Raw genomic sequence first — 25,363 nt, forward strand, 5'->3', positions numbered from 1 at the left:
GACACCAAATGAGTTTATTTTATCCAGACCATAAGGAGTCAACACAGTACAGATGCCCCAGACTTGTGTTGTGCTCCTGACTGCCAATAATTTTAAAATCCCCGATCTTAGTGTTGTACATGCCACATGTATCCATACAGGATTAGACAAAATGGTTTGAATATATTACATTGATTTTATTTTTTTAGTTGCTGCACTGATAGGTTCTAAAAAACCTCATGTTCCTCAGAATAAAAAGGTCTGGCTACAGCAGTGGTGTCACAAGTGTGGAATTTCAAGCTTATCTTCAAAAATGAGACCAAGTATAAATAATGAGCAATATTATGAATATTTATTCACCTACACTGATCCTCCTGATGATCTTTTCAAAGCTTCCAGCCTGACAGAGCTTAAAGAAGAAGGCAGTTATACCTGAATTGTGAAAGGTTTTTCTTCCTCTTTCTAATCAAGCGTGATATACCAGAAAACAAATCAGGCTGATAAAAACAGAAGTCAGGCTTACAAGAAAAACAGCTGTAGCAGCTAAATGGCTTAAAGCAGAGAAAGTAGGAAAACAGCATGTGGGGCTAATGATGGGTGGTTTTCAGGTTTCGGAATACATTAAGGCATTCTCCCTGTTTATTAAATTGCTCTGGCAGCATTTGACAGCCAAGGTTTTGTGGATTATAAGAGTGCAATGGACATAACTAGGATATTTTTTTATCCTAAAGCCTGGCCTTTGGGTAATCACCAAGAAGTTACACGCTGTAGGAGGAATTTGCTTTGCACAAGTCCAAAGAAGGTTGTTTTTTATTTAAAAAAAAAATGTTTCTGAGATTGTTGTTTACTTTCCCTTCTCTGCCTTGAGATTTTGAGTTTTTTCTGTCTCAGCACTCACTCCTTTTGTCAGTGTGTGGCAGAAACCACCTGGAAGCAGCATCAATTTACTGCTGGCATATTTACCGAAGGGCACCTCTCTGCAGCACCAATTGCCGTGTGACCACCCAGACTTTGAACTATTGCTCACCTCCCTACCCAAGAAAAGCCAAATGTAATTTCATGGTTTTACAGAAATTACCTCAGCCAAAAGTTAGAAGGCTTATTATTCCTCAGGTCTGCTTTTAAGTGCTCTTTGTGAGATGACATGGAATCTCTGAGGCATAAAGGCTGTAAAGTGTTGATGGGGGTTCCTGTTCTGACAGATGCAGATGGACACCAGCTCTGTGCTAGTGCCCATGCAGAGGGAAGGGGCTGGAGATGAGAGCACTGCAGCCTCCCTCATCCCAGTGGCCAAGTGCTTCAGCCAACAAATGGATTTCTCTTCTCACAGTATCCCTGTTAGATAAGAAAGAGTTTTAATTTCATTTTGAAGTGTTATTTTCAATGTCTTTAATGCACAGAAAAATTAAATCACCGGCTAAAGGTCACTTGGGGAGTGTTTGGGAAAATGCTAAAGAAATCCAGGTCTTCCAGGCTGCAGCCTGCAGCCTTAATCACAACCCTCCTCTGTTTTGGTACAGTGGCTGTAGTCAGAATCGAAATACATTATCCAAGATATTCATCACATCTCTTTTTTTTAATGAAATGTATCTGTAGCTCATGCCAGCTCACTGCCATCCCCTTGCATGCTGTCAGAAGCAGGTAACTCAGTCTCCTTATTTCTCTCCCGCTTCCTTGTGGACTTACATCTGATCTGGAGTTTGGATCACTGAAAAGAGAGATGCCCATTTCTAGTGATTCTGTGATTCTAATGTTGGTATTAAATGAGAGAACCATATGAGAAACTCATTAATTGACAGTCTTTCTAAACAGAAAAGTTGATATTATCCAAGGACAGAGATACTGTAATAACAGAGTTTCTGACAATAATTTTGATAATAATTCTAATAATAGTTTTGAAGTCAGCTCATAGCACCTGAGTAACTTCATTCAAGTTTTGACAAATGCCTGTGCTGAAATATGTGATAAGAAATGTTGTGGCCTCTGTTGCCCACCCTCTGCAAGTTGAAATCTAGAACAAGTATCAGGTTAATAACAAACCCTACCTTGCTGTTAATCCTGGACACAGCACATTTCTAAACATGCTGCTGCCACCAGTGGTGGCCAGCTGGGGTCAGAGCCTGGCAAACCCTCTGCAAGGTGCGTTTGGGTCACTTTTTGGTTTTGGTGGATATATTTTCCTTGTAGGCCCCTTTCTTTGGGCAAAAGTTGTGTCAGTGAAATCTCACATTTTCCACTGCAGCTTGGGTATTTTTTCAAAACCTTGATAGCCCAGGCTTGATGTCTAATCCCTTAGGGACAAAACTCCAAAAAAAAGAAAAAAGTATCTATCTCAGATGAGTGTGATTGCAACATATTGCACTCAAAGCACCTCTGCTGCAGTTTAATACAGCCCTTCCTATGCACAGTATTGCTGGCACCAGGCATTGTTAAAAGAATCATTAAAATGATCCATCAGGATCCCCAGTCTGTGTTACCATTTCCAGTTATTTATCTGCTGTGGGTAGGTTTTGTTTCCTTTTTTATTTTTTTTTCTTTTTTTCTGGTTTTGTTTCAGGGCTTTTCAGTGCTTGGAGCTGCTATTTCTGAGCTTCCCTGTGTATCCCTGACAACTGGCAGATCTCTCTCGGAGCTGAGATGCTCAGTCAATAGCCCTGCTCCTGGAGCTGTTCAGCAGCATCCTGGCACTCACCATGAGATGAGGTGGATGAGCAATTCTGCTTGGTTCACAGACCTTCTGTCTGGGAGGCTCCAGGGAGATGTGGCCAGGATGCTGGAAGGCTTTTGGGATGCCTGGTGGGGTCTGCTCTGTACCTAGTGCAGGAAGGGTTTCCACTTCACCACTTTCCCTGTCTGAATGACACAAGGAAAGGCAGCCCTGGGCAGCAGCCACTGAACTGTTTGGTCTCACGCTACTAAAAGGCCAAACAGAGTAGACTCCTGAAAGGCTTTCTGGCATTCTTTGATGATGTAACCTCTGTGTGATAAAAAGATCATATTCGCTTTCTTTCAGGTAACTTTTAAAGCACTTCCTCGTGCTTTCATAGGAAAGCTCAGCTCACTGTTGCTGGGTGTTGTACCCACCACCAGAGGCTGTTTTGCTTTCAGAAGCTGCCACACAAAAGAGGAGATAGCTGCTAAAAGCTGGAGCAGGTCCCATTTACACTTATGTGGGAGATTCAACACCCGCCCTGGGAGAAGCTGGAAAAGTTAATGGTGTGTCTGGTGGTTCCAAATGGGTTAAAAGGTGTAAATTCTAACACATTAATATACTGTCATAAAGTGCAGTAGTTTAAGAGAGGATGAGTCCTGAAGGTGTGAGATACCCCAGGTTACGGGTCCGGGTGCAGAGAGGGAAAGTGTTAAAAAGAAGTTTAATTGCTGGTTACTAATCAGGCCACCAGGAGAAACCTGTTAAAGGTGGATGTCAATATAGCTCCAGGGCCAAGTGAAAATCCTGAGCTTGGCTATTTGTATCAGAAAAAATGGTTTTTGAAGGTGAGTGGAACAGCTCCTCCACATGGGAGGTGTGGATGAAACTGCTGTGGGTGTTGGGACTGAGGCTCTTCCTGACACAGAGGAGTTTATTGGTACTTGGGTGGTGGCTGGTTTGGTCAGAGGGTCACAGGAATACACAGAGTCTGACCAGCACATCGCAGGCCAGGCTGTCGCACCAACACCTTTGCTAGGAAGAAAGGCAGCCTGGTGAGCACAGGGCTGTTCCCAGCAGAGTAAACTGTGCCATGCTGGACAGGGACAGACCAGCACTGCCTGAGCCTGGGGCCCTGCCATCACAGGTAGCTCATAAAATCAAATACCCCAGAGGCTTGTGGGGGAGTTTGTTTATTTGTTTTTAAATTGGCTTTCCAGGCTCTGGTGCAGTATTTATTAATGGTGTGTTTGCCATCTCTGATACCAAAAATGTGAACATCAAGTCTTCACTAGCATGCGAAAAACTGATTGAGAAAACAAGTCACAAGAACATCTCATATTCATCTCATTGGTGTTGCAAAATTAAGGGGAGATGAAAGATCACATAGATAAAAGAAGATGTGAGGATAACCATGGGAGGAAATAGAATTCAGATATTCTATCTCCTTCACCAATAGATTCCTGCTAATACATCCTAAATCCTGGTAACCTTGTTTGCTTTACCAGACGTGGTGCTAAAATTAGCTGGTCATACATTTCTCAGGAAGTAGTAATTAATTGGACAATATTTGTACAGAGCTTTGAAAATGTAGGTCCTAATTTTGCAAACCCTTTGTCCATAATGCAGATTAATTTAATCACATAATTACTGCATTTCTGGACTTTGGTATACACAGTTCCCCAGCTCGTGTGTGATGTATAATAATTGCCTGTGTAAACTGGCAATAGCCACGTTTCTCAAATACTGTGCGTGCACATTTGAAAATTGGGATCACAGGTAGCACTCCATTACTAGGACTGGATTTTAAAATACTTTGTTCTTTTCTACTCTGTCTGTGAATATGATTTACTCTTGTTTATACCCTCTCTCAGCAAGACTGTGCTCAGCTCAGCCAGGGATTTGAGCCGGTGCTTTCCGTGCCAGCCTCTGTCTCGATGGGGAGAGCCACTTGCAATAACTGTAATTTTGTTGGGGGCACCTGGTCCTTTGTGTGTGCCAACAGCAAGGGCTGGTTCAGTGATAACGATCAGTGTTAAGCCTTAAACCATTTTCACATGAACATTCCATGCTATTTGGACTGAAAGGGGTTTTCTTCTTTTTCTTTTTAGAAAGTTGTTTGTACACAAAGAATGCTGAGAGATCTGCCTTCTGCTTTAGCTCAATTTGTCATAATTCCTACCTAGGCCAAGGGGATTTAGCCCTAATTTAATACATTCTTTTGAATGTTTTTGCTCACCAGACCCTGTATTAGATTGTTCCAGCATCTCACTCCTTTAGTGGTGAAGGACCTACTAATTTCCAGCCTAAATTTATTCATGGCCAGTTTATACCCATTTGTTCTAGTGTCAACAGTGTCCTTTAATTTAAATTGCTTCTTTGCCTTCCTAGTGTTTATCCTCCTGATGTTATTTATAGACAGCAATCATATCTGCTATCAGCCTTCATTTTGCTAGACTAAACAAGCCAGGCTCTTCCAGGCTCTTCTCCAGTGATGGGCTCTTCAGTGCCGGCACCTGGTTGGATCCAGGGGGCTCAGCAGTGAGCTTGGATTGTGCTCAGCATCCCGATGAGCTCTGGGTGCTTGGCACAGGGAATCAGGATTGCCAGATGTGCCGTGCTAAGAGCACACAGGGTGTTTGCCAGCGGCGTTCGTGCCTTGCTCGGCAGCAGGGAGCTGGTGAGACGTGGGGACAGCCCTCCTTCCTTACACCCAATAAAACAACTTCTAGGAAAGTTTTATTTTTTTGGTGCCTTGCTGCATTATCCTGTATTTTGTGCTATTAAATCACATCTTTCTATTATCTAGTTGCCCTTCTTCCAAGCTGCCATTCCTCCTGCACTGCTACCTTTTTAACCAAGCCCTTGACTAATTTCCCATTAACCAGCTAAACAAATTTCTTCAACTAATTCCCATCTTATGGAATTTAGCTGATGTGTTTCTTTGGGGCACTGTATCAGATGATTGACAGAAGAAGAGCAGACAGATTAGATCTGCCACAGTTCCTTTAATTATTCCTTCCTTCATAATTTTTTCCTTCAAAAGCCCTTCTTAGTTTTTAGGTCAGACTAAAAGCTCTGCACTTACCAAGATGAGGTTTTTTCCTTGGCTGAAGTAGAAACAGCACATTTGCTTTTCTGTAGCATGAAAGTTTGTTAGATTTATTAAAAATACTTGCTACGGGACCTCCCACAGTCTTCATTGGGGCTGGGTTTTTAGTCTAGACCCCCTTAGTCCACGGGCTCATTTCTTGAGTTCCACAGCATCACCGTCAGAGCAAACATATAATAAATGTTAGGACCATTTTGATTTACCTCTACACTGTAGCTTCTGCCCTGTGCTATTTAAAATGTCATTTTTGTAAAGAAAGAGAATAGGAGAATTATTCTGTATGATCAAAATGCCATCGAAAAAATGTCTCTTGTGCTTGGGGGCATGAGGCTGCCTTTTTTTTTTAATGGTGGTAACAGTAATAATACTATTAGGATAACAAACTGAGATGCCCCTGGAGATGATGTGACAAATTGGAAGGACATGCTTAAATTGAAATTGATTGAATGGTTCAATAAAATCAGCTTAATGCACAAAAGCAAAAATATTAGCTAGAGAAAAACAAAAAATCAGTAATTTGTTATCTGCTGGGGCCAATCTCACTGGAGATTGAATTAGTTATAAACTAAAACTAGGCACTTGAAAGGAGAACCCTTATATGCCCACAGTGCTGGAGCCTTTTGGATGGAACTGGATGTGGATGGCAACCATGTGCCTGAAGGTTTGGCAGATCAGATCTCAGACTGTTTCCTTTTTGTGGACTTGGCAATGTTGGCTTTATGGCTGGACTTGATCTTAAAAGTCTTTTCCAACCTAGATGTTTCTATGGTTTCGTATTTCTGAGTTCTATACAACTTCCCACACCATTCTCCATGTCAGAATCCGCTTTTGCTCCAAACACAATAGTTCTGTGTTCAGTTGATGGAAAACAGTGCAACTTTGGGAATGTCTGTAGGATTCCCCCAGCAGCTCACTTGTGGTGTGTACCTGATGGCTGCAGCTGCCTCTGGTGTCCTGAGATACCATCCTTTCCTTCTTCCTATCCTTCTACAGCAGCTCTTTGTGGCTGGTACACTGGCACATTACTAAATTCTGGCCATTTTCCTTCTCTCTCTTTTTTTTTTTCTTTTTTTTCTTTTTTTTTTTTTTTTGTGTTATGATCTGATCGATATCTTTCTTTTTAAACTTCTTTAATTTAGTGTTCTGAATTTGTGCAGGTTTTTGGTTTGTTATTTAACACTGTGCTACAGAGCTCAGTGAATGGTGCTTTGTTAAATAAAACAAGTCTGTTGTAAACCTGGGGTCTGTAAGTACACACACATGCACACACTCACGTTTTTCTCATTTATGTGTAATCTGATTGCTGCTACTTTTTTAAGTATCCTCCCCACTTCTGTGATTTAAACCTTCTGTGATTTAAACCAAAGTATTTGGCCTGTTAGGAAATAATTCATCAGCCTCCCAGGTTGTCTATAACAGAGAATAAGGAAGGAAAAGCTAAGTATGAAATAGAAATTACATTCACTAATAAGGACATTTCAGCTTTGTGCAGTGCTTTACAAATGGAGTAATGAACAGCACCTTCTTGCATGAGGCAAAGCAAGGGCTAACAATAGTTTCTCCCTCATGTTTTATTATACAAGATAGGAAGAGATAATGAAAGTGCATTTCCATAATATATTCCAGTTGCAAGGTGCTGATGGATCCCTGAGTGTGATGTCTTGTCAATTTAGCAGGTCAATTAAAAGCCCTGGAATCAAGATAAAGCTAAAATGCAGATCTCTTATTCTGGCAATTCAGAAGAATTAAAGAATCGAGCCAATTACAGCACTTCAAGGATATTTATATGGGAATAAAGAGACCTAATTGACCTAATTCTTGCCCTTTGAAATTTCAGAGGACATTTGACATTTTACACACACTTGTAGCATTGGTACCTTGAAGGAGCAGCCCTGGGTACCTGAGCTGTGTTTTGGGAGTAGTTAGTCTTTCCTTGCATCAAAGTCCCTCCACTTGACTTCACAAAAAAGCTTTTCCTGCATGAAATTCTGCCTCCACTTGGTTTACACACTTTTTGGGCTCTCTGATGTGCCACCTGCAGCTTTAAGGAACATGCTCATGTTGAGCTTTTGGCTGGGTCCTTCCCTGGTTCTTGTGCATCCCTTTGCCCACATTTCAGGAGAGGAGATTTGCTTTCCTATCTGCCTGTAAAGTGCTCTGTGAGCATGACATGTAATCAATAGTAAATTCTGCAGATCTAAATGAAAATTTATTATTGAGGCCGGTTGTAAAGATGAGGAGACTTTTCTTGGTGCAGGCAGATATTCCTAAATAAAGAGACGTCCCAGAGAGATGTGTACACGTGCAACATCAGATGGCCTCTCCTATTTTATTCAGGTTTATTTTCCAGTTGCATTGACTTACAGCATCCCTTCGAACTTCACTGTGTGATTTTTATGGCTGGCTCTGTGAGCTTTTTCCTTTGAGAGCTGTGTTTTAGGGGTGCTCAGGAATTTAAATTAGTTTTGCTGAACTGCTGTTTATTGCACTGAATTATTTTTTTCTTCTATACTGGACTTAAATTCTCCTTATTTACCAAGATTGTGTTAAGAATTGAAACATGGAGAGCATTTTAATGCTTTGTGGGTATCAAACTGTGTGAGCAGAATGAGCTGGAGGGCTGCCAGGCAGTGTTGATGTCAATTTGGGGGGTATAGTGTTGTTAGCAATGTTTTCAGTGAAAACACATGAACAAAACTTTTACTGGTTTTCAGAAGACAGAAACTAATGTTGCATAAAATGCTTAAAAGTTAATAAAGATGTCAGCTTCAACCAGGGAATTTTGCCCATAAGACTTTTATTTCCCCATGAGACAGGTGATGTCCACCAATCTATGCAAAAATCACTTCAAAAACACTGTAGAAAATTTTATTGATCTTTTTTTACTAACATTTTTTATCCAATTAACTTTTTAGTCTGCTTAAAGATCGCACTTGTACATGGAAAATAAATCAAGGCATTTTACAGGGTACGTTTTTGTTTCTCATCTTTTCCTTTTCTTCTTTTTTTCTTTCCAGAAAGTTCAGCAGTACATAGTCATTGTTCAAGCAACAGATATGGAAGGAAATCTTAACTATGGTCTCTCAAACACGGCCACAGCGATCATTACAGTGACAGATGTGAATGACAACCCCCCTGAATTCACGACCAGCACTGTGAGTATCGACACATCAGCAGGGTGATGCATGGCCACAGTGTTTGGAATTCATGGATGGTGCTATCTGCTGTCTCTCCAAGCTGGTTGGGCAGATAGAAGGAACGTTGATGGATAGCTGTGGAATAAAGGCTTTCAGGGGAGAAAAAGAAAAAAGGGAAAAGACTGATCCATGAAGCAGCAAAACTATTTGATGACCGATTTGGCCAAGGTGCTGAAGGAGCTGAAATAATGTGGCAAACAGCCCATGTCTGATTGCACTAAAGAGGATGCAGTTGTTTCACAGCAATTGGCTGTAGACATATCAGAGTTATTAATACTTATGAGTGAAATCCTGAGCAGTGAGAGATATTTGGGGTTTATAGCTCAGATATGATTTCAAGAGGGCTGTAAGTACTCTAAATGGTAACAGGTAGCTGGTAAAATTTGTATTTCACTGTTAGCTCTAACAGATGTATTTGTGTGTGCTGGCAGTAAATGTGTAGACATTCTTCAGTACATCTGGTTTTAATCAGTTAAACATTTTTCTTTTATTTTATTAGCACAGTCTTCTTCTGTTCTCACATGTTCCAAGGTATTACTGGAGGGCAAGGGGGAAAAAACAGAGATTGCAAATGAAAAATTTTTAGAGCTGGTTAAGGTAAAAATGAAGAATTGGAAGGTGAAATGATGTAGACTGAAATGTGCATAGTAAATTTAGAAACCACAGAGCAGTGCAGAGGTCTATATGCTAATGAATGAGAAATGCTTGTGTACCCCCTGTCTGTGTTCATATGAGGGTCAACAAGAAGCAGTAAGTGATGTATCTTAAATGGACATCAAATCTTTCCAAATACAGAAGGTCTAACTTCTTTGTGCTCAAGTCACTGAATATCCTTGGAGGAATGGTTTTATTATTTATATTATTCTGAATTTTCATTCCATCCCAAAGGGTCTCTAAATATTTATTAGCGTAGGACCAAAGTTTACCCTTAGTTATACTCTTGCAAACTGCAGATGTGTCGCAGAACTCAAGGAAGTCATGCAGAGTCATCCATTTTATGCCCCTGTGGACCCAGATTGGATTCATGTCAGTTATGGAGTCTGGGTCCTTCCTTCCCATCTCCATCAGGAGCTGGTCTTGGGGCTGTGATATGCTCAATTCCCAAACACTGCCCACATTTTCTAATGAAGTGACTTGGACCTAGCTTCTAAGGAGAAGAAAGGCACTCAATTCCTCCTGAGTCACAGCAAAATGAGCATTCAACACGTGTTCAGGTCTGGGCATCAGTGCCCAGGCTGTGCTGCTGCTCCAGTGGATGTAACAGCACACGTGTGCTTTGTGTCCGTCATGGATGCTCCAAGCTTTGTGTTGTAAAGTTGTGCTTAAATATCTCCTTCAGTATGGTACAATTATGAAGAGCCATAAAAATAAGCACAGATCTTGGGCTCTGTGGTCTTTTCTCCTGCCAGGACAGGATTATTCTCTCCGGAAGGAGGTTTGTGTCTGTGGGGCCGCGGGACCTTGCACCACAACACTGCCGCTGCTCCCTGGTGTGTGAGGGGGACTTTATTCTGCCAGGTAAATACTTCTCTGCCCTCCATTTGAGTGAAAAAGGAATGACATCTAGTGGCCATGTCACTTCAGCACAGGTTGTTCACATGACCCAGGTTGCGGGGTCCTTGTCTCCAGGTGCAGGTTGGGAGGCGAGGTTTTGGGGAGCAGGGTGAGCAGGGTCAGGGTTACTTGCATGAGCACATTGGTGCCTTCAGCAGAGCAGCATCCCTCCAGATATGGTGTATTTTAATGGCTTTCCAAAACACTTCTCAAAGCTGATGGAAGGTGGGATAATGGAAATCTGCTTTCAGGTGAATTCTGAGTATTTAATGTCTCGGTATGTGTTAAACCTAGAAAGAATAAAAGCCATCAAGAGAATTACCCACAGAATTGTGTTAAATGGATTAGAAAGTGCTACTCTTCCTCTAAGCAGAGTTGATGTGTACCATTATTTCTCTAATTTCAATCACCGAAGAAAGAGTTTTGCAAGGGCCAAAGGGCTTTACACAGTGGCACATGGGACTTCTCTATAAAGAGTTGAAAACCAAGGGTGTTTTACAATAATACTTTCTGATTCTATGGAAACAAATATCTTTGATATACTCCCGGGTATAGCCAGGCTGAATTTCATGTGAGTATGAAAGTATAATATGTTTTTTCCCTTACTGGCAGAGAGAACAGCATCAGGCTGATGAGTTTCTTTAAGCCTGAGCTGAATCTCCTCGCTGTCCTCAAATAGTCTAATCTGCATTTTAACGCCTCTAAAAAAATAGCAAAAATCACTTTCCAGGAAATCTACAGCTCCTCAGAGAGTAAGAAAGCCCATGGTCTCTTTTAAGTCTGTGGACTGTTTGGAGAGATATTGTATATTTTTATTTTAAATAGTTGTATTGAGATGCTGCTGTAAAAACAAAAATAGGCTGAATAACTGAAACTGTGGCTTGCTCTTGGCAAGCTGCCAGATGAGAGGAACTCAGGAGCTGTATTCATCCCAGACAGATACGAAGGCCCACCCTATAGCGCTCCTAAATTACCTGTCATTCAGCCAGGGTGGTTTTAGACTTAATCGTTTCTGGATGGGAATGTAGCTCAGGAGGACACTGCACCACGCTGGTGTCACAGCTCATGTATTCAGCAGCAGGAATTAATGTTGCTGTGTAAAATTTAACAACGGGATGGGAGAGAGGAAAACAGCCACTGCAATGGTCGAGAGAGTCAGGGCACGTCTGTAGCTGAGCACAGGGCAGGGGGGAGAGGCTGCGTGTATGGACATGTGGAAGTGCAGGCACAGGAATGCCAAAATGACATGTCCAGCAGAGTCGGTGACCTGCAGAGGTGTGTTGGTGAATGGACATCCAAAATACCTGATGGGCTGGCATCAAAGTGTAGTGCTGGATGAGAAGTCGTAAAAGAGCAATAAAATCACAGAGAAGATCCTTAAAGGTACAAAAATGAAGATATCTCAGTAAAATTCCAGAATGCCTGGGTGCTTCCATGCAAATTGATGTCAGTGGGTTTCACATCCTTTGGCCCATGACCTGAAAGGCAGGAGAAGCAGCAGCCCCACCTTCTCAAACAAAGGGTTCTGAAATTACATGGGAGGAAGGAAATCAGAGTCTCTGGATGAAACAATTTGGAACTCAAGTCTGCTGTTAACTCTAAGGCCAGTCCCCATCAGCACGGCCAGTCCTGATAGTTGTGACCAGTCCTACCTGCATCGAGCTGCAAGGCACTGGAGTACAGCGAGGACAAGGTGCCTCTTCTAGTCCTTTCCAGCTCTTTTTTGTGAATGTTTCCTTGATCTGCAATGCTAACTGTGCCTGTGCTGAGAAGCATCAGAGAGCAGCCAACAGTGGGGAAGTGTCTCCTGAGAGACACCGCAAGAGTGGAGCATCCCCTGAAATGCTGTAAACATCACAGGCAGCTGTTTGGGGCATTTTTAATGATTTAATGCAGGACTGTGACCCAGGGAATAATCTTCTGGCTGGATAAGGGACATCAGCCTGTCCACAGTGTCGTGTTCTTCAATGTGACGTTGTTGCTTGCAAAAATAAATGGAGGGAGGCAGCTCTTCCCCCTGACCAAGAGGAGAGGTAGCACTGGCTCCTCAGTGTGCCCAGCCAGCCCATGCCCGCAGGCTCTGGGTCAGATGCCATAGAAAAAGGTATTTTAAATCCTCCATGCCCAAGTTTTCCATGGCTCTTTGAGAGTTTTTAGCTGTGCTCATTCAATTCTGTGGAACTTTTGGTGGGTTTTGAATCTGCCAAGTCACCGGCTATTGTAAAATATCAAGATTTTAACTGGACTGTGTTACAAAGGCTCTATAGGAAGTTTTACTGGAAAACTGGCTCTCTACTGTTGTAAGATAAAGGTATCACTGTGCCCTCCATTATCCAGAGTCCTTGTTACTTATAACAGGGTCATGTCCTCTGACATGTCTTAATTATGGGGAAATTCCTCAGTCTCCCTTCAAATATTTATCTCCCGTGTGCAAGTGAGTTGTGGTTTTTCCATATTAATATAGATCCGTGGCCTCTGGCCAGATGCTCACCTCAGATACAGGGGGTGCAGTGAAATTAGTGTTGGTATTTCAGGGATTAAAAGTCAGCTGAAACAGAACAATGCTGGATAGTCTCAGGTGAGGTTTTATGTAAGATTGAAGCATCTTTCTTGCTCACAGAAGGAACACCTCTAATTCCAGTGGAATCTTTAACTCCTCTCAGGCAGGATGCCCTTTCCAGTCTGACCCATGATACTGTTAATAGCCATCCAAGGATTTCCACTTTATCTGAGAAAATGCATAATCAGAGGGGAGGAGAAGTGAAAGAAATCCATGCCTACACTTGACTCATACAAAGTCTATTTTTATCATATTCAATCAGGAACAATCAGGCGCAGAGAGGAGACGCAGATGAATTTGCATGATCAGACTTCTGTGTCTGAAATGTTAATTAAAAGTTATTTTAAATTTGCCTACTGTGCAGAACTTGTTTTTATAGTAGCCCATGTAAGGGAAATATTATTTCACAGGGCTAAAGTGCTCATGATTGCTTGAGCTTGTGGATTCTTGGGAAAACCTGCCTGGCAATCAACCTCTCAAAAAAGAAAAAAAAAATTAGACGGGGTGCAGAAAGAAAGGGAAGAAAGAAACTGGGCTATTCAAGTTCTTTAATCTCCTGAGCCTTAGGACGTCTTATTTAAAGCTACTTTAAAATTTGCCCTTTGGCACTGCTTTGAGAATCTCCTCTTCCAAAGCTGAATTCCAGTGGAGTCTGTTTTAAAGAGGCAGCTCTAGGACATCATCCCTTTCCCTGCCTCGCTCGCTAAGCCTGACACTGACACCAGTTAGGAACAGCTCCAAAGGTTTAGGACTGGACTATCAGGATGGGTGCATGCTTCCCAGCTCACAGGGCACTGGTGGCATTTGCTGGCCTGGGAGAGGCTGCCTGGCCAAAGACTGGCTGAACTCAAAGCAGAGTTGCTGGTCTGGAGTAACCTGAATTCAGAGAGGCTGTGCTGGAGCAGGAGGGATGTGTTTCTGGGTAAGGTTAATCTGGTTACAACACGGACTTGGCTGATCAGTGAAGGAGCAAGTCCTTGTTGCAAGCACATTGGGAAAAGCAGTTCTTTCCAGTTTTTGACTGGCCTATTTAATTAATATTGTCAGACCAGGCTCACCCCTGGCTGCTGCAGTGAGGCTGAGTTAACGTGGCTCGTGCTGGGCTGGATCAGGCAGCGCTGGAATCTTCAGAGAAGAGCTCGGCGCTTCCTGAACAAAAGAACACGGAGAGAGAGCCGAGTTAAAAGGGCTTCTTGGTTTTGGCACCACACTGCCAAAAATGTCTGACCTTTGTCTGTGCAGGTGTCCTGGTTCCTCGAGTACTGTGGGAGATATTAATGAGCCCACTCCGAGAAGTGCTTTGGAATTTGAGAGTGAAGATGTTCTCAGAGCATCGCTGCCATAGTGCCGTTGTCCTTTACCCGAAATAGTTCTTCCTTCTCCTGTTCTGATGTTTCCTTCCCATTTTCTCTCCCCTCTCCCCCATGATTTACTAGTGTACATCATTCTGTGAGGCAGAACAAGCCAAGATCCTCCAGCCCCTTCTACTTTTCAGCTTCCCTTCCCTGGTTCTCTTGCTAACCCTGCTGTGCTCCACACTCTGCTAAGTTTTCATTCTTCTGACCCAATTTGGATGTAGTAATCCAGTTTCAGTGCCTTGAACAAGGGCACTAGTATTTCCTTTTTCACAGCCATGGTGTAGCTCTCACTTAGCCTCCTGCTCTGTAAACTTGCCAAAATTGTGGAAACAAAGCATAACCCAAAATTGTATTCCCTGTTCCGTATGCATTTGTTCTCACGTTCGTTGTTTGTTTGAGGAGAGAATATAGCTGTGCAGCAACCTGTGCAAGAGCAGCACTGCACAGAAATACCTGATGTGAACTGTAAAAATGTGACTTTTTTGCAAGTGGGGTGAATGCTTTGCGTGGGCTCCAGCCCCCTCAGTGAAATCCTGCTGAGCTCCGTTTTCAATGGTGAGTTTCAAAATAGCAAAGTAGCAGGGAAAACCCTCAGCTTTTCCTTCAGGCTGAGAGATTGTGACTTCCAAGTGACTGGGATGCAAAGATGCAAATAGGTCTGCTTTGGAGAAATGGTATTTAATGGTTGTAGGAAATCAAAATTGGTATCCACGTCAGGCTGCCTTGGGGTTTCCTAAACACATTTATAGGCAGATGTACCCGGAAGCGTTCAGAATATGGGAGTGTTATGAGAAATCCCTTTTACATGCATGCTCATGTTTTACAAATTAATCTTACACTGTGGAGGGAGAACCCAGCAGGAGTGGGATGTCACTGGGATTTCCTGCAGACAGAAATTTGCACCAGGATGCCTACGAGGGCTTCCTAAAAAGAGATCTTAAGAGGCTGATCCAAGAAAAACTAGTGAAAGTGGGTAGCTTACTATCTCCCAGGACCTTGGCACATGTCCATCTGTCTCCTCCGTCTTCCTAAACCCTGGAAAAGATCAAGGGCTTAAATCTTGAGCACTGTGTACATGATTTGCCAGTGTACAGACTAAAGCTGCATATGTAATGTCCATTCAGATCTCACTGTCCCCGTCACTACACCTGCGCCATTCAGAAAGTCTGCAGTGACATTTGAATGTAGATTAGCCCGGATCATACAGAATTTTTAAATCATCAAAACTGTGCCTGTGGCATAATTTAGAGGCAGTTGTCACAAGAGGCAGAAATCAAGTAGATTGCACAGGTCAGAGCTGGCAAGGGGAAAGACCAGGTGCTGTGGCAAGGGAATGTACAGGACTGTGGTGTTTTACAGCTGAAGACAAACCCAGGGGTTCTGTACAGTCCTGCAGACAGGCTTTATTGTTAAAAATCAATTATGCTTTCACGGAAATTCCCAGATGACTGTGTTCACTTGCAATTTTCCAGTCAAAACGAGGCTCAGCCAAACTACCCAGCAAAGCCTGGGCTGTTATAGAGCTGTCATCCTCTAACTGAAATAAATTATCATATTCAAGTGAATCGAATATGCCCAGTAGCATTTGGGTACATGAACATCTACCTAATTCTGTGTGCATTTCCATTAAATATATAGTCAGTGAAGTCTTAAAAACCACAAATCAGTCTAGTTTTCCTAAATAAGTCCCCAGTGCTTATAAATTGAAATGGGCTTTCTGCCTCTCGTTGCATGTCCCCATGAAAACCTTTGCCGTGAACAATGAATTAGATAAAGGATGTTAGGTTGGGAGGTAGCAGTAACAGAGCACAAGGAGAAACAATATTCATTCTTCCCATCCTGTTTCAGGCCTGTGCTGAACTCACCACAAAAATTCCAGGGGCTTTGCACCTGCAGACACACAGATTAACCATGGTTACGAAATTATTTACACCTGGATCTGCCTTTGGAGTCAAACTAACCTTTGGGGATGGATCCCTACCTCGGTGCAAAGCCTGTCTAAGGGAGCTGAGGAAGGGTGAAGCCCACACAGTCTCATTGTGTTAGAGAATGAGGGTGATCCCCAGCTCCAAGTGCAGATTCCCTGGGAGCTCTGTGTCTTTCACAGGCACAGCATCTCTGAGTGCCTGGAGGCCCTTTCAGTGCAGTGCTAGGGAACACAGGACACGCTTCCTGCTCTCTTGTGGATGCTCAACTTTTGTTCTTTATTTTATATCCTCTTTCATCTAAAATGAAAGATACTTCTCACTTTATGAGAAAGCAATAATTCCTCATGTCTTAATGAAAGAAGCATCAGCCTCTTCTGTGATGTCTGTTGAGCGTTTACACCAGTGTAACATATGACAGAAAGGATGAGATACCTTTGAGACTGCTTAGTGGAGTCTGCAAAACAGATACAGAGATGTAAATGTATAAATACAAAATATAGATGTGCATATAGCTGGATCCAAAGCATAGATAGATGCTGATACAAGGCAAACAGTCATCAATCATATCCAAGTTTCTACTCCCAGATAAACTGTGGTTTATATGAATTATTCCATTACATTGTGTGGGTATATATGCATTGATTTAAAAAAAAAATGTGATTGCCTTGATAGAAGTCTCTTCCTAATAGACCCCATTAATCAAAACCTAAATTTACAGTGCCTTTTGTTTTGTTTATTTCTTTTCAGTACATTCATTTTCAAATTATCACCAAATTAATCATGTACAGAGCTTTAAACTGGCTGCCACGTGGTAAAGCAGTTCTGGTTCCTCTCCTTTCCACTGAGCATTAAGGCACAGTTCAAGACTCTGTTTAGCCTGATTCTGCCCTGAACCTAATTGGAATCAGCTAGATTCTTTCTTGTAAATGGGTCAATCACACAGAAAAAGCATCAAATGTAATCTTAAGATTGTGAAATAAAGCAGAGGAAAAGAAAAAAGAAGATAATTTTATTTCTCCTCATTGATACCTGCCTGGTGGTTAAAAGAAGGATTAAAATGAGGTCATTAAACTTTCCTTGGAGACAAAACCCAGACCTCAGTGGTAATATGATTAATCAAATATAAAAGTGAAGCTATTCTGAATGAATAACTCATTTTTATAGAATATCTAATTACTGAAATGTCGTCTGCTGCAGAAAAAGAAAGGGGGGGAGAAATTAATTGCAATAACAATTCAAGAAGATAAAGTTTTTCTGAATTAGGTCTACACAAGAAGCTAAATTGAGTTGATTAAGTAATTTTGGTTTCAGGAACACCCTTGATGGAAGTTAGTGGTAATGAATTTTTCAGACCTCAGAGTTTAGAATTGCCAGAGACCAGTGATTAAAAAAAAAAAAACAGAATGATAGTTTCATTACAAATTTCAATTTTCTGTCACAAAAAAAAGGGCGGGGGGGGATATAAAAAAATACTCTCTTGGTCTCTCTCAGATTGGACACATGTACTACTTGGTGTAAAATCAAGAATAATACAACCTCCTCTCCATGCTGGAGAGTGTAATCTCAGTCAGTCAGAGCTGCAGCACCACACGGGAGGCAGAGCCAGGAGGAGCAGCACAGATTCCATGTGCTTCCTGCATATGTTCCACCTGGAACATACAGCACGAGGCCCTCCTGTCTCTGCAGTGCTTTCAGCAGCTGTCACTCAGGGGGTGAGTGGCACATCCATCCTCAGCACCGTGGGCATAAGTCACAATGCATGGATGTGACACATCAATTGATTTAACATTCGGGTTTTCTAACCTGCTGGTTTGCAGGTTTGTGCAGCTGGGTTAATCTTATAATTAATCTTATAATGATATTAATAATATCATTATAAAGTTTTAATTAATATTATAATATCATATAATGTTATCAAAGCACAGACAACCCCTGGCCCACAACAGCGCCCATCAGCCATCGCTCGCTGTCCCCCATTTGTCATGAGCCCTCTCATTTGCAGCTTCTGGCAGAGCTGTCTCCTGGTTCAATGTCTCATTTAGCAGGGATTTCCCTCCTCCTTCTCCTCCCCTTTTCAATCTGTGCAGGATCTAGAGGGAGAAGCCGTAGACAACATCCCCATCCCGTGCTTTCCATGGAATTGTCCAGGGAGAAGGAGGTTCCAGGGAGGTGTGAGCTACCTGTGTGCAGTGAGGTGTGACAGGGACTGACAGAATCTCTGGAGCTAAAGGAAACCTCAGAGGGAAATGTCCTTGTGACTCTGTGCTGTGCTGCCATGGAAATCGCCGAGGGCTCTGCCACCAGATCAGGGTGTGTGGATCAGACGCTGTTCTCATCATCTCTGGGGCATCAGTCAGGCTAAAATTTCAAGGAGAAATCAGACACTGATGCTCCTATATCACATATCTACCCACGTTTCTTGTCTGACATTTTTCCACCTGTAGCATTTCCCTCAAATTTGAATGGTTTCTTCTAGATTTTGTGCCTCTTTCTGCTTTTGATTACATATGAAACATCCTAATTCTCCTCCAGACCTGGCCTCGGAGAGCCCAATTCAGTTCTCTGAATGTAGTTACCCAGCAGAATCCTGGTTAGGCTGGATGTCCACACAGCTGTGGCATGTCCATGTCTGCCAGATGTCCCAGGCAAGCACCCATTTGTGCTGGATTACTTCACGATCTTAAAAGTCCACAGCATCTCAGGCACTGGTGTGAGGCTGAGAAATTTAAATACATTCTGTAACTCCATTATTGCAAGGCACTGAAATAAATCTCCTCCTGAGGCTGGCTGGCTTCCTTGGGTCGGCAGGTTTTTAATTCTTCAATATTCTGTTGCCTTAAAAACAGTTGCTTCTGAGGGCTGTCATTTTAAGAGGATATATATCTGGAATTTCATTAAGTACATTTCACTTATGAAATCTTTAGTGACATGCTGGGGGGGGAAAAAAGGGAGATTTAGCAAAGGATTTGGGAGTGTTGTGAGTGAGTTTTCTCTTATCAAAACTTTCTAACTGTCCAGGATGTCTCAGAGCTTCTCAGCTGTAGGAGAAAGGGTCACAACACAGAGAACAGCTGGTTAAAATCAGAGAATGGTTGAAAGGTTTCACAAAGTTTTCTTGAGCATGGTAGAGTTTTTCCTACTGCTCAGCATAGTGCAGTAACAGGTTTTAATTTTTAAAAAAAAATAAAGGAGAAATAATATTGTTTTCTTTCCTAAATTTAGAACTAGAGAGTGACTCCATGTTTTCTCTGACCCAATATCCTGCATTTCTCACTGCATTTCTCTGCTCCATTCCACAGGAAATGTTGAAAACAAAATTGCAGCGAGAAGCCTCTTTTTCATGGCAAGGCTGATTAATTACACAGCATTGAATTTAGTCTTTCCTGTGCTCTGAGTTACTGTAAACAGGCAGGCGTTTCTCTAGAGTGCCAGATTCTCACCTAGGTGAAGGTGGCAGGGAGTTGGACTAGGTGACCTTTAAGGACCCTTCCAACACAAACCATTCTGTAATGCTGAGATTCTAGGGACTCCATCCCTTCCTGTAGAAACCCTGGCACAAATCTCCTGTGAGTGCAAGTTCTCGCCCCACTGGCAGACATTGCCATTATATTTTAAACATCAGTAAGGACATAAAAAATTGGCCGTTGTGGCGCCAGTGCAGATGATCACATCTTTAAACCACAGAATAAACCACACTTCTAGAACAAAACACCTGCTTCAGTGGCTTTCTCCTTACAAGAGTGCTCTGTCCAGTCAGGAACCCTTTTTATGGCCAGACTAGAGGATCTTCCAGTGCCTAATGATGGAGTTCCAATCTACTCATTAAAAAAAACGCAAAAACCCCCTGTGTGCTAATTCTGAGACTAATCTGGGAATAACAGAGATTTCAATTGCAGTGCAGAGGAGGTTGGAGCAGGAGTTAGTGTGCAGAAGGGCTGAGCTGTGCTGCACGGGAAACTTGTTAAAAATCTCAATGCCAGGATTATAGCATATGTAAAAAATCAGTCTCAGTACTCTCAAAATTATTCCTTTCCCAAATACCCATCTTGAGATCTCAGAAGCACATGAGCAGCTTTTATATGCCTTAAAATATGAAAAAAAATTAAATTAAAAACTCATTATGAGGAATGGGCAGTTAATAAGAAAATCCTAAACCAGATTTATCAGCTTAAGGCCCTTCCTTATGAAACTTTATTGCAGGTGCCTGAATTGAAACATCCCCTTCTAGACACATTTCACCAAGAGATACAGAGCCAGACCTGTGCAGTACGTTTTTCTCACTTAGGAGCTGAGCTCTCTCACACAACTTTTGCTGCTCTCGTTTACATGCAAATCAGGAAAAACATGTTTTCAAAGTGTTGTTCAAAGCAGTGTGGTTATTTGCTGCTTTGCAGTTTGCAGAAGGAGAAGGAAATGCGAGGATTGACATGCCAACAAATGAATTAATTGCATCCTCTTTTTAGGGAGCTGGTTATTTTAGAGAGTAAAAGTACAGTGGAAGCTGCCCCGTGCTGTGGTGGGGGATGCAGGGGGCACTACTTTGGCAATTTGAGGTCAGAGTATCCAGAACAGTGGTGGTTTGATTTGAGGTGGTAGAGCTTCTGGTTGTTCTTTTGCCCTGTTTTTCCCCAGCCCATACAAACCTGTTTGGGTTCCCCAGTGGAGCTCAGAGCCTGGGAAGAGCCGTGCTGTGATCCAGCTCATCCCAGTTCCCCGCCAGCCTTCGCGGCTGGGGCCTTTTCCATCCTGGCAGCTCAGCAAGGATCACAGGGCTCTGTGACAATGCACTGGGGAGATCGATAGGTTAATCCAGGCTGACCTAATGGATTTATCAAGTAACACATGAATTAATGATGTTCCCAGGATTCTGCCCCAGCGCAGGGCGCGGCTCCAGCCTGTTCTGCGGCTGCCTCAGGAGACAGGCAAGTCACTTTAGCCTTTGGTTCTGCAGCTGAAGGGAAGCATAGGGCTGTCAAGCACTGTAAAGCCATGATGTGTCTGTGCAAAAAGGTTCTGTTATATAAATGTATGCATATAAGGGGTTTTTTTTAAGAATAAGGCTTTGTAGGCTGTTCCAGCTGTTTTAAAATCTATGTCTCTATTTAAGAGCATTACTAATTATACCTGACAATCAGATAGTCTGCAGAAAAGTATCAGCCACCTTTTCCTGCTGTTCATTCCGTAGGCAAAAAACAAAGGTATGTTAGACAAGAGAGCAAATGAAATGTTCAAAGGATCCTTGTCTAAAACTGGAAAATAAAGGGCTGTGCTATCAGATCAGAATTTTAATGTATATTGTTTCCACTGGCTCCTGATATAAAATCTTTCATTGTTGGGTATAACCATTGTTAAAGGTCACTGTTGCAAAGGCTACATCATTTAGACGAGATGAGATCCCATTTTGGATAAATTCACAATTTTAGTTCCTAACAAGGAGCTAGTATCAGGATTTGAATGTACAAGAGTGTCGGTTTACGGATTAAAGGCTTTTGTGTTCTGGAAACCACACTATGCCAGATTTCATGAGTTTCAGTGAGATGTGCAAGTCCCCAAAGTCAAGCAGGTTGATTAAAGTGGTTCTTTATAGCCTTTGAAATAGAGATAAAGTACAACTTTCCTACACAGGGTTAATGTAGAATTTTTTTTTCTTGACAAGGCTATATGCCTTCCAAGGATATAATTTTAATCTCTTTTTAAACCTTTCATATGAACATTGTAAAGAGCTCCTTTGTGTTGTAATGCATTTTTATAAAATATCTAAATTTCTATGCAAACTTCAAACCTCATTTCTTAAGATATATTTATTTGGAAATGGTTATCTTGCAGCAGAATGGTGTCTTGTGTCATCATTCCTGCGGCATCTTTTCATACTATCAAAAGAATGTAACATCTGATAATGAAAAAAAAATTAGTGCTCTTTGTTAGACATGCAAACTACTTTTTTTTTTAATATCCTTTTATTATTATGTGCGCTGAACTCCTGGCAAGTACTCAAAGAGTCTTTGAACCAAGGTGAAACCTACACGTTCCTTGCTCACACCGGAGTCTGAAGTGAGAGGATTTTCTTTTGCTGTGTCTGAAAGAGAGGGTATTGCTTTATTCTCCTCTGCTCCAGCTTTGTCTTCACATTCAAAGAGTAAAACTCGTATATAGATCCAGAATTAGTCATTACTTGAGATTTTGAAAAAATAACACCAACAAAGACAAAGTGTAAAGCCAGTGGCTGTCACCTGTGGCAGGAACACGACAGAGATTGTCTGTGCTCCAGCCTGGGATCAGCTTCAGAAGTGCTAAACTTTAAGCCTTGCTGTTGTTTTTCAAACTTGCCCAAAGAAAAAGAAATCAGCACACGGAGACCACGCTGAGCATCGCTCAAACTTCCTGCACAACCTCCCTGTGAACCAGTGGGTGCCTTGTCTCCACCACACCATGCTCAGAGCTGAGAGGGCTCCTTTGCAGGCAGGTGAGGTGCTTTAACAGCACAAACTGCTGAGGACAAAGGCAAAACTTCCAAAGCATCTTTTTGAAGCTGGTGAACTCATTGTTATGCACTTCCTTGACTGGGCTGGGCAAGGCTGACTCCTGCCTGACCACCATGAGGCAGTGCCTGCAGCCTGGGCAGCTCCTTTGTGAAGGAGCACCAATGCGTACATGGATGGACTGTGGAGCAGATCCACGTGGATGTGAAGCTGAAGCAGGGACACTGCAGTGCAGGGGATATTGTGGTCATGAGCCTGGAAAATCAACAGCCAAGAGGTTTATGGAGAGACTGCTGGCTGGTGTCATGCCCAGCAGCCTCAAAAAGGAGTGAGGACATCGGTGCTCATCACTCGAGACCTCACAGGAGTGAGTTGTTTAATAAAACCAGAAATGAGCATCTCAAAGCCTGACTTGGAAAATAAGACTGACTTTACAGGGGTTTTGTGGGGATTTGAGCCAGCTCATGGTCTCCTTTGCACACAGTGGAGGGAGAACCTCGCAGTCAGTCCCTGTGTGACTGTCACAGCAGCCGAGAGCTGGGGCTGAGCCACGCGGCGCAGAGGGGCTGGGATAGCTCACAGCCCCAGCAGAGTCATCCCTACAGCAAACAATATTGGAAATTAAAGGTCACAGAATTGATAGTAAGGCTTAAGAAAACAGCAATTAGTCTGCTAGGAAGAAAAGCTAAATTACCAGTAGTAGGAATAGCGGGGGGGAGGGGAAGAGCGTTATTGATCTAAATATCAAGTTGGCAGATACGCAGAGTACAATCTAGAGGTTTTTTACACCTCTGGGCTTATTCAACCCCCACAATAAAAAATGCAGGCCTATAAAGATGGAATAAGAAGCAATCAATTAGGATGGCATTTGCTTGTTTCCGTGCTGCAGTTGGGCAAGCACATCACAATTAATGATTTATTAGGAGATTTTCATCTTTTTTTTTTTTTCCTCCATTTTACACAGATTGCTGCAACCAGACCGCAGTTGTTTATTAATTTCCCTGCTTTTCAAGCATCTTTGTTAGATATCATGCAGGAAAGGTAAACCCTTGCCTGGGATGCCAGCAGGGGTTGGATGGATGCCCTGAAGCGGGAGGAGCTGCAGGTTTTATTCAGGCTGGGTGCCTGCTCCCACAGCTTGCGTGGGCCCGTGGAGCCCCCTGAGTGCAGACTGGCAGCAGGAACTGGGGAGGGATGGGACTCCCCACCACCACATGCACTCACTCTCATTTCGGTTTCTCCCAGCCTAAGGGACCTAGAGAGAAGATTCAGCACTTTGCAGCAGCCATAGCTGTCAGGGGAAGGGCTCAGAGTCTAATAAGAGGACTGAAATGCCCTTATTCTTCTGTGTTAATCCATAGCTATAGGTCATGAAACACTATTTCTCCAGGCAATTCAGCCTTCATAAACCACTGCTGCCTGGAACAAATATTGTGTCATCATTAGCAAATCTTGGAGACAACAGAAAGATCTTTCCTGCAGACATTCATGCGAACAAGTCTCTGCCTTCACAGCTTTTTAGCAAAACCAGCCAGGGAAAAAAGTAAGAACGTTGGAAAAAAGGAGCTCCCTTTAGAAGGAAGCCTGAATAATTATCTTTGTGTTCATCTGTCTCAATCCCACACCTCCCTAGGAGTGGCTGCAGTAGCTAATTGGTTTTACTCAGATGTGCATGGCTTCACTGCCCAGACTCCAGATTTATTGCACAAAGTCAAGTCATGGTCTGAATTTATCATTTGTCCCCTACATCAACCCCTTTCTTCTCCAGAATTATATTTGTCTGTGTGTTTATGTGCTGTCAGGTCCAAATGAGATGAAAGACAAATTCTGGGATTAACCAATTTTAGTACCAGCCCAAAAATCAGAATGAATTATTTCCTTTTCAGCAAGGCATGATTTCAGAGAGGCCAGCTCCAGAGGAGTGGGAGAAGGAGTTTTGCCAGCACAGGCTTTTATGGGAGGGGAAGAAAAAAAGACCCTACAGAATTTAAGGATTTAAGAACATGCCAGTTTCAGAAGGAATCCTTATCTGAGAAGGGAAGCAAAGTGTGTAACAATCAGCCATAGAAATCCTTGTGAATGGTCTTTAAAAAAGCACTCTGGAAATAAAGAACTTCAAATGCAACAGTTGAAAGTGAAGCTAAATGAAATACAGGGGAATATGAGTAAATGCTACAGGTATAGGTCAAGCACTGCTTTATCAATCTTGTGTTTACTCCAGCAGCTCCTCTGTTGCCCATTGTTTTACATTGTTTGAATAGATATGCTTCTCTTTATTTGAAAATCAATTGTAATCTTATGAAAGAGAACTTAGAGCAGAGGGAATGCTGGAAAGCGGCATAGTGAAAGATGTTCATTATCCTGAATTACTCCAGGGTGGGGAGGGAATGACATTAAAGAAGTGTGGGTAGCTTTGAGCTGCCATCCTTCCTTTAGCAGGTGTAATTTAATGTCATTACTTAATTTTATTAAAGGTAAAGACAATTGTGGACAATACACATTACAGCATTTACCTATAATAATGATAGTGGGGGAGTGTGAGAGGG

The 25,363-nt window shown here is 42.4% G+C and overlaps 1 protein-coding gene across 3 annotated transcripts in view; it reads left to right on the plus strand.

Annotated features, from left to right (window-relative positions):
- The window catches only part of CDH4 (cadherin 4), a 424,578-nt gene that overhangs the window by 369,358 nt on the left and 29,857 nt on the right, over positions 1-25,363 (plus strand). For all 3 annotated transcript variants that reach the window (XM_042046046.1, XM_042046055.1, XM_042046065.1), the window contains one exon: positions 8,759-8,896. In XM_042046046.1, the coding sequence (XP_041901980.1) occupies positions 8,759-8,896 (138 nt within the window). The remainder of the gene's footprint in view (positions 1-8,758; positions 8,897-25,363) is intronic.

Source organism: Corvus kubaryi, unplaced genomic scaffold (genome assembly GCF_017639235.1).
Source record: "Corvus kubaryi isolate FWS band 111438036 unplaced genomic scaffold, C.kubaryi_AGA036_p1.0 134, whole genome shotgun sequence".
NCBI classification, from domain to species: Eukaryota; Metazoa; Chordata; class Aves; order Passeriformes; family Corvidae; genus Corvus; species Corvus kubaryi.